The 10,336-nt window shown below is 42.4% G+C and overlaps 1 protein-coding gene across 1 annotated transcript; it reads left to right on the top strand.

Moving 5' to 3' along the window:
* Window positions 1-6,245: 6,245 nt before the first annotated feature.
* Window positions 6,246-9,476, top strand: LOC147442512 (pentatricopeptide repeat-containing protein At1g15510, chloroplastic-like). The gene has a single exon (XM_086528670.1). The coding sequence runs from the start codon at window positions 7,125-7,127 to the stop codon at window positions 9,099-9,101; it is 1,977 nt and encodes a 658-aa protein (XP_086384796.1). The 5' UTR covers window positions 6,246-7,124; the 3' UTR covers window positions 9,102-9,476.
* The last annotated feature ends 860 nt before the right edge of the window (window positions 9,477-10,336 follow it).

Here is a 10,336-nt window from a genome sequence, read left to right as displayed (position 1 = left end):
CCGTGAGCCGTGAGGGTTAACAAGGTCAGAAGTTGCTTTGCGTCTGGCCTAGAGAGGGGCATTTCATTGCCAGCCGGGAGAAGTTGCCCCCGCAATAACCTGTTTAAGCCACATTAAATTAAAAAGCTCTCCGAGCACATCACCGTTGCAATCGGAAAATCTCTTTTGTAAATTACGTACCTAAACAAAGTAGTGACGCTTGCATCTGACCACCTGTACACTGACTGAAGATTCAAAAACGCCAGACAAGTACGAAACACAGATATTTTGGCGCCTTCATAGATTGGTTGACGTGACAACTTCCTCAACATGTCTTCACGAGATAGGCGCACGGTTTCTGGTGTTGCTTCGTTCGCGTTCTCCTCGCTTGTCTAGAAGAAGGCATCCAGCATCTCCTCCATGCCGTCGTCTTCTGCCTGTAAGCCCTTTTCTGCTTCCATCCGTGGGTCTATATTGGTCGGACCTTCACGCATAATCTTTTTTCTCTCTCTCTCAGATGTAGGTGCTATGTCGCGGAAATCAATGCCCATTCCGTAGGAGTCGTATCACAGATTCATTACGGTTTCTCTAGCAAACTCTCCGTACTTGTGCACATGCTCATTACATATCCTACGCTTGCGCAGGATTTGATACTTGCAGAGCGTGCACGAGCATGCAATCTTTTCCTCCATGTTAGTTGATGACGTTGCCATCTACAATGATTATGAATGTTGTTTTAATATATATATATATATATATATATATATATATATATATATATATACTCCTCACAATGTAAACTACCTCGCATTCTCTAGTCTTGCCCAATCTCCGTACACCTCGGTCCAGAGGTGTACGGAGATCAGGACCACCGGGTCAAAATCTCGTCTTTATTGGTCAAATCCTATATGGGTAGGCACATACGTGCACTCCCAGGTGTACATGGCAATGCATGTAGCAGACAAAACCCCTTTGCCTCTTTTAGTTCCATAGTTTCTTCTCTGTCTACGAACCCACCTGCCTCCATTCCGAGGTAGCCTGTCAGAGAAAGCTTTCCAATGCCTCACTTGATGAAAGCACAAGCCATGGAAGTTCTCAGCCCAATGAAAGTTTTCTACCTGATTGTAAACCGGACGGGGCCTCCATGTTCTTGCTCAAAAAAGCGATCTCGATCTCTCTTTCTCTCTCGATCTCACTCTCGCCATCTCTCTCTCTCTCTCTCTCTCTCTCTCTCTCTCTCTCTCTCTCTCTCTCGCTATCTCTCTTTCTCTCTTTCTCTCTCTATTTCCTTATTTTCCTATCTCTCTCTCTCTGTCTCGCTCTTCACTTCCCTACCTCTCTCTCTCTCTCTCTCTCTCTCTCTCTCTCTCTCTCTCTATATATATATATATATATATATATATATATATATATAGATAACTCTCTTTCCTTTCTCTATCTCTCTCGCTCTCTACTTCCCTATCTCTCTACTGATCGAACGAGCGACTGAGCTAGGGAGATCTAGACATCCACGACTGTGGAGGACTACACAACATCGACAGAGGCTGCATCAGAGGATCTAGCTAGGTCACTTTGGCTCGACATGCATAACGCCCGGTCAGACTACTGACCATGGAGGAGATTGATGAGATCCGCCAGCGACAGCTGCTGGATCTCCTATGATCTACCTATCCCAGCTAGCTGGTTTAGCTGTTTAGTCCATACCCAGCAGTTTAGGATTCCATAATATTTTATTTTGTCATCTTCTTACTCTGACTTTGTATCAGATCAATCACATTGTAACTTTCTTGTCTCATGTCTCATAGGTCACTTTGGCCTTTCGAAGACGTTAATATAACATTTCATTTCATTTCTCTCTTTAATTATTTTTCTTTAATTTTAATTTCCTAAGCATACATTAATTCTCTCTCTCTCTCTCTCTCTCTCTCCTACACACACACACACACACTTCTCTCTCTCTCTCTCTCTCTCTCTTTCCTACACACACACACCGCTCTCTCTCTCTCTCTCTCTCTCTCTCTCTCTCTCTCTCTCTCTATTTCCTACACACACACACACACACGTCTCTCTCTCTTTCCTACACACACACACACACACACCACACTCTCTCTCTCTCTCTCTCTCTCTCTCTCTTTTTCCTACACACACACACACACCTCCCTCTCTCTCTCTCTCTCTCTCTCTCTCTCCTACACACACACACACACACACGATGTAGGAGGGAGAGAGAGAGAGAGAGAGAGAGAGAGAGAGAGGGGTTGGGGGGGGCATAATACCTGCGCAGCAGGTGGAGGCCAAGATTTGAGCAAAGCGCAGGCGAAAATGACCCCTGCTGCTCGCGGATTTCGCTTTTTTCCCCAATTTTTTTGCGTCGCTATACGTGTCGATATACGCGTGGGAAGTAAAACCTTTCCACGTGTATATCGACGTACATTGAGACGCGTATATCGACGCGTATAGCGACGCCCGTTTATTTCGTCGATATACGTGCGTCGATATCTCCATGTTGTGTTGTAGTGGTATTATTTCGATCAACATATATGCAAATTGTGGTGTCTTTTTGTTTTAATGAGTGCAAGATATGCCTTGGGCTTGTTCACGGTGCATTGATTTCAGGATTTACTCTTGCTAAGAACAAGATTAACAATATCCGAGTTCTTCTCTGTGAATCTAAAGAAAGGATTGTCATCGAATGGAAATACATACACTAGCAATTTGAAGCAAGCTGTAAATAGGCAACACATTACACTATTTCATTGACTAAATTTCCATGCAACTAATGAAGCACTTTAGAAAAGATTTTCTACATTATAAAACTCATATTATATATTATACGATTAAGTTCTCCCAATCTTGAAAAATTAAAAGCCCTTTCAAAACATCAAAAGAGAATAAGTGAAGGGTGAGTTTAAGAAATGAAAAGACCGATGGAAGTGGAAAGTCAAGAGACTTTTTGTGTTTATATAAAGAGAGATGGTCTAGTTCACATTACTAAGTTTGTGTTTTTATTGGTTGAAATTTTTTTAAATGTTTTTTTTCTCTTTAGAGCGTCTTTGCACTATGTAAGCAATGAATATATTTATTGGCACTGCCGTAAGGCAAGGTCTATGGGAAGGAGTTTTGTTGCCTTGGCCATAGGGGCTTCGGCCAATGAAAAATTGGCGTGTGAGGGTGTTTTTTTTGTGTTGCTTGCATGCAAGGAATTAACTAATTTTGTGGTCAACGGGGTAGAATTTGGGCGTGTGCTTCTCATTAGGCTTCCTCATAATCATCATCTGCTCAAGTTCGCGACCAGCTACCCAATATCGATTACTGCATCTCCAGCCATATCAATTATACACACAGTAATTGATATTGGGTCTTCAAATAAACTATACACCGTGTATGTACATGTTCAACTATATTTCCCACAATCGATTATTGTATGTACAACGCGTATGTACATGTATGCAAATAGCTGAAAGACTCAACTATACACACAGTAATCAATATTGGGTGGAGCACGATATACGCGCTGTACAATTTATTTGAAGACCCAACGAAGATACCGCTACCTTTTCTGTGATAGTTTTGAAGCATTGTGTCGGTAAATGAGCTTTGAGGACCAGAGGTGTAGTGGGCTCTTCCTACTTGCGCTTCTGGTTGTACACAGAGGGGTAACGGTGGGAGTTTGGGTAGCGCGCGGAGACTCAATGTCATTGTTTATGGGATATCCCACATGCTTTAGATATTGATTCTCTGTGTGATTGCTTTCCTTCTCTCAGACATGGTCTTCACTTGGGAAGCAAGAGCGTGAGTAGCTACCTTGGCGCCAGCAAATCGGCTATAGGATCGATCAGGACAGCCTAGCTATTAGACTTCAGGCGGGGTGCCCTCAGCAATACCCTATGGTGGACTTTTTGACAGCAACTAGACTCGGGAGAGAGACCTTTTATGGGAGTTATTTAGTAGCCTTGGCCTCTGGTTCATTTGAAGGGCTTGGTGTTACCATGTCTTCAAGGGGTGGCAAGCAACCTGCAATGACAACTCACATATTTTGGCAGTATGACAGCTGACAAAGCAGCTCAGATAGGGCTGAGAGAAGGTGTCAGGCTTTCATTAGTTTTTGATGGCCAATACAGGCCTTTTGTTTGGCTTTTGTCCCCTCCAATTATTTGATGTAGCCCTTTCATTCTTGGAGAGTCTCCCATCATGATAGGGTGATGTAGTAGCCCACCTGTGTAGTTTTAAAAACTAATAGAAGTCTACATCTGCTCACATTATGTCCACCATATATCTGATCATGATACAAGGCTTTTGCCTAAACTTTCCCAGCAAATTGCTCCCCTTACTGCAAAACAATGAACACTTACTTACACGAGCTGACGAAAGCCATACATAATTGAAGCTTACGACACATCAAGACTCCTCCGTGAGAGTCAGTCAGTACACTCACGTTTTTCACGCCACATGCACAACATCTTAAATGGGATCTCGCCAAAAGAAAGATGAACCTCTTCACAGTTGTAACAATCTTCTACCACCTAGTACCTAGCCTCTGCGAGAAAACCAAATTGCACACTTTTCAGCGCTTTGATAGAAATACAACAGCAAGAAGGCCATAACACTGAAGTCAAGCTCATTCCCTCTCCACAACCTCTCTGATTGGGTTGCAGATAGCTGGGTCTAAAATTATAGATCCGCACATTATGGAAAAGAACAAGTAACCTCACATTCCAACACAACTTTGCACACAGACTGCACCCAATAATGTTGAAATTGTAGACACTCAGTGACTCACTTCCAGTATAGTGATGCACTCCAGTATTTGAAAGCATGGCATAGTACTCAATCTCAGAATTTCTCAAAGGAGGGCAATTGTTGGAAATAATGACAAGTTTTCTTGCAAAGATGCAAACCAAGCACACAGATTAGCAGCACATAAATTTCATAAATATAGGGTCAACTTGGCATCAAAAGAATACCTTTTCCACTACGCAAAGACTTCAAGGTAGCCTTGTAACCCAAGGTGTACTTGCCACTCTTCATCACAAGTGCAAGCCGGTTGTTAATGCTCTCTTGAGCCTTTTTTTGTGAGTAAAGTAAGAGTTCATGTCACTCCAATCCTTAGTCATCTATTGAACTAGAGGTGTATGCAAAATACTAACTGAAAATACAGTACAAGTTACAGATACATGGACTTTGAAACAATCGAGCACAAGAGAGTTGAGGCGTAGGTAAAGGTGAAAGAAAGAAAACAGAAACAATAGATTCCTACCTACGACTTCAATACCCTATGACATTCTTGGATAATCAAGAGAAAAAGCATATAATACAAATGCATATGGCAAGATAGTAACTGTGGGAGAGTAAGGCTATGTTTTGATAGAAAACTCTGCCAGGTTCTGGGAACTCTTGCATATGATGATTTGGCACCATCATCCAATTCGCTATCCCCCTTTTATGGAGGACTGCCTGCTTCTGGATACAATGCTATGGCTTTTGATAAGCATGTTAATTCCCAATCAAAGCATTCTTTTGATCTTGGTTCTACCTATATTGGTAGTCTATCACATACCTCATCCGATTATGTAAATTATCCAGGACAACTTGCAGTCCAGCTATAGCTCATGTGACGACCTCCTCCACTTTGCAGGGTGAGTCTCAAAGTTACGCAGACCATGGTAAGGTTATGGATAGTGCTTCATCAAGTGATGAAAGTGTTGATGCCACCTCTATACTACTTTCAACATCCTGCTTACCCCCTTCTCTGCGATCCTTGAACCCATTTGTGCAAAATGGCGATAATTGCATTGAAAAGGAGCTCCAAAATAACTTAGGTAAGGTAATACTGGATGATTGGCGATTAGAACAATCTCAATGTGATTTTTCTCGTCTACTTGGATACTTCCCTACTTGTTGTCTCTAGTAGAATCCTTACTTCTCTTGCTTCTATGAATAGATACTTCCCTACTTGTTGTCTCTAGAATCCTTACTTCTCTTGCTTCTATGAATAGATATGATTCCCTAATCTAATTACTTTCACAAAACAAAGTTTAGTATTTCTCCGATCATAAATTGTATCATTTTCTACTGTAAGCCGCCAAGATATGATTCCTCACACATAGTTCAATAACATTTTAAACTAGCAATTCCAATTTTTAATTGGAGGTAGAGCCCTCGTCTACTGTAGAGAGTGCCCTCGTCTACTGCAGACTACCTTGTTTTAAAACCATTGGGTATATCATTAGTAGGTATACCATTGTGAGTGATGGGTCGTATCCTACCTCCTAGCTAACGAAGCACTCTAGAGAAAGAAAGCTTTTAACGTCATAGGAACAATTCTGAGACGAACGCGCGCGCGAGAGAGAGAGAGACGTGCTCGAGCGTCTAGAAACAGAGGGGTCTCAATCGTTGCAAGTGACTTCTGTCTCTCACTTTGCAATCGCCTTTGTCTGTCTCCCAAGCTAATGAAGCTGCAAGGGTCAAGCAAACTCGCCTTTCTATTTCTCTCAAGCATATGAAGCAGCAAGGACCAAGCAACTCATGAATCGGAGTCCCCATCGAGGGCTGTCCTTGCAACTATGCAGTCGAGCAGTTTTTCGCTTGATTTGTCCTGCGTGGACAGTGCAACTAGTGCAAGTGGGCGATAAGCACCACACTTGCCTGATTAATCTAACGAAGAAGCGTCTCTTCCTGCTTATCACTCGATGGAAAGAGTGCTTTGTATGCATGTGGCTGGTGCATTGCGTGTCTGGATGGATTGCATGTATGCAAGAAAGACAGTGCGGGTTCGGATTGGTTCCTGTGTTCGAATCACTTAAGGGTAGGATACAGAAGGGCAAAGTAGACGTAGCTATACATGCCCTCATTGGAGCGGATGATGCTGCAGAATGCATTCTGCAGATGCAATGAGCAAGGCACAAGCACCAGACCTGTATGGTCGATCTTTACTGCTGTGCAGCACATGCCAGCTAAATGGCATTTTTACCCTGCCACACAACAAGGCAGGCATGACATTTCAACAGGTCTTTATGGAATTAGGTTTTCACCCAAGTCAGATTTCCAACATACGGAATCGTTCATTGTGAATTTCTTACTTATCCTTATAAATGATGTAAGAAAGCAGAACTTCAACCATTTTTTGCACGCTGGCATTAGCTCGAATGAATGGCACCAGGGGATGTACTCTTCCCTCCTTATCTCTTCAACCCTCCGTAGAAGAGATATTATTCACTTTGCAGAAATGTAGGAAGAAGCGAGATTTGGAGCAAGCACTTTACCTGCATGTATATATTTGCAATCTAGGGTTGGATGAGCACAGATTAATAGGTAATAACCTCGTTTCACTGATGGTGGACATAGGGCGCACTTGTGACGCTCAGCACCTTTTTGACAGACATCCCTACCGAAGTGAACGGGCATGGACCTCGATGATCACAGGCTACATTGAAGCTGGAAAGCTGCAGCATGCATTCACTTTGTACTCTAGACTTGGAAATTATACCTCTGTACAGGCAAGTGGGCATACGTTTGTGGCCTTATTGAAGGCCTGCTCAAAGTTAAAGGATGTAGAGAGGGGCCTTACTATACATGCTGAAATCATGAGAATGGGGTCAACTGAGAGAGACCGATTTGTTGGTAGTGCCTTAGTTGACATGTACGCCAAGTGTGACTTGCTGAACACAGCACAGGAAGTCTTGGATCAGCTTCCTCTTCGAGATGTCGTATCCTGGACTGCACTCATTGCTGGATATGCTGACTATGGCCATTATGAGGATGCACTTGAATGCTTGAGAGAGATGCAGCAAGAGGGTGTGACTGCAAATACGACCACATTTGTTTGTTGTTTAAAAGCTTGTGGCAGGAAAGGAGCCCTTTGCAAGGGACAAGAAATACATGCTGAGGTTGAAAGACTTGGGCTCTCACGTAAAGATATCGTGCTTGATAGTGCATTAGTAGACATGTATTGCAAGCATGGTTCACTTGCAATTGCCCAAGAAGTTTTCGACAAGATTTCAGTCCGGAATGCTGTGTCCTGGACCACGCTTATCGTTGGATATACTGAACATGGTTGGGGTGAGGAAGCTTTGGCATGTTTTGAGCAAATGCTAGCTGAGGGAATTTCTGCTGACCATGTTGTTTTAATGAGCAGCTTGAAAGCATGTGGCAAGGTTGGAGCTATGGACAAGGGGGAAGATATACATGCTGAGGTTGAAAGACGAGGATTATTAGATAAAGATTTGGCTATCGGTAATGCATTGGTGGACATGTATGTCAGGTGTGGCTCTTTATCAAAAGCACAAGAGGTGTTTGACAATCTTCGATTTCGAAGTGTTGTCTCTTGGACAACATTGTTGGCAGGATATGCTAACCAGCCACATGCTGACAATGTTTTGAAGTTTCTTGAGCGCATGCAAGTCGAAGGAGTTTTACCTGATGCCGTGGCGTTAGTTTGCAGCTTGCAAGCTTGCAGTAATATAGGAGCTACTAGCATTGGGGTAGACATGCATGCTGAGATTGAAAGAAAAGGTCTTCTTGAAAGAGATCTGGTGGTTGGCAACTCGCTTGTTGATATGTATGCCAAGTGTGGCTTTATTTCAAGAGCACATGAGGTCTTTGACAAGCTTCCTGTTCGAGACGTCGTGTCATGGACCTCGTTGATTTCAGGATATGCTCAGCTTGGAGAAAGCGAAGATGTTTGTTGCATTTTTGAAAAAATGGTGGGGGCTGCGATAAACCCGGATCCAGTCACGTTCATTATTGTTCTTGACGCCTGTGGTCGCAAAGGTCTCTGTGATAGAAGTGAGATGTATTATGAGGCTATGAGTAGATGGTATGGCATTGCACCTACTCTTGCTCACCACACTGGCATGGTAGGGCTTTTCTGTCGAGCAGGCAGGTTTGAGAAGGCCACATCAATGATCCAAAAGATACAGTCTTGTCCAAATTCAATTATCTGGCACATTGTGTTGGATGCTTGCAGAAAGTGGGGGAATGTGGGGCTGGGATTACAGGCTTTTGAGCATGCCCTTCATTTGGATGAAAAAGATGCCGGGGTCTATGTATCAATGTCTCGCATCTATGCAGATGCCTTTGCAAGATCACAGCTGCAAGAGCAAGGGACATTGCCTATTTATTAACAGAATCATGGAATTTGCATCCCTTAAAGTGGCCAGCAAACTGTGTTAAGAAAGTGGGGATAACTCATGGTTAAAGTTATCCTTGTGTAGATACTTGTCCTTGATAAGGGTGTCTTGAGGCATTATACATTGCAGTCAAAATCAGATGTCATAGCTATTGTAATGAGACAAGCACCCCCTCTAATTCTGGTGTACTAAATGAGCTCTATGTAACAGACATGGGAAGATTGTCTCCTTCCACCTGTCCAAATTATTAACTAGCAATTTGCTTGTTTTCTGGCATGACAGAAATGATTTGTGTAAATAACATGGGGAGACTACTTTTACCACAGTTGGGAAATAGCAACATTCAGTACGGAGTCCATTTCAGAATTATGTGTAATCTAGAAGCTATTGAAGGTTATATATATGTATGTATTATCCATTCAAGTTGAAGGGCATAATTATGTGTAATCTTGGCATTCTTTTAGCTATCAAAAAGTATAGAGTGTAATGGAAATGGCCTATGAACATTGAGAATAGCGGAATTAAGAGAACTGTAGTGAGCATTTTTATGAGACTACTTTGAGAAGATAGAGGGTGAACTTAATTAACGGTAGCAACATAACCATTATACTTAATTAACTTGACATGAACAATACTTTGTAAAAGAGAGAATTAAATTGAGGACCGGATTTATGTGGAGCCCGATCCCCCTTCCAAAAGGGGCCTCTTCCAAAAGGCTTTTGTATTATAATTTCTCCCATAACGAGAGAGACTTGATATAATACAAGTTGTGTTCTTTAAGACTTTGACGGTGCAATGAAGATAGAGAGCTTCATGCACCACAATTATGCTCGTAACTTAGCTAAATGAAAGCATTAACTTGTCTCCGGTCTCAATCCCAAGACCTCAAACACCTTTGAAGGTGGAGAGAGCTAGTAGGGAATGAGGATAGGAAAGAGGAAGAAGAAACATTCTTACGAGAAAGAAATAGTTCCTCACTTATCATCACTCTTATTGCATAGCATAGCATAATAATATAATAATGATGATGAAGAAGATGACAAGCTTAAGCATTGAAGCATGGCTCTTGGTTGGATTTGCATTCAATAGCCAAGAGTGTTGGTGTAGGTTCTCAACTTCTCAACAAGTTTGGAGAAAGAGATGGAGTCTTTGCACTTTCACTAAGTGAGAATGAGCACATGTGAGTGTGTGTGTGAGAGAGTATGCTCCCAAGCACCCCTCCAACTTGC

The sequence above is a fragment of the Adiantum capillus-veneris genome, chromosome 14, assembly GCF_014529385.1.
Source record: "Adiantum capillus-veneris isolate H3 chromosome 14, ASM1452938v2, whole genome shotgun sequence".
NCBI lineage: Eukaryota > Viridiplantae > Streptophyta > Polypodiopsida > Polypodiales > Pteridaceae > Adiantum > Adiantum capillus-veneris.
This window is presented reverse-complemented; position numbering and strand designations above follow the sequence as displayed.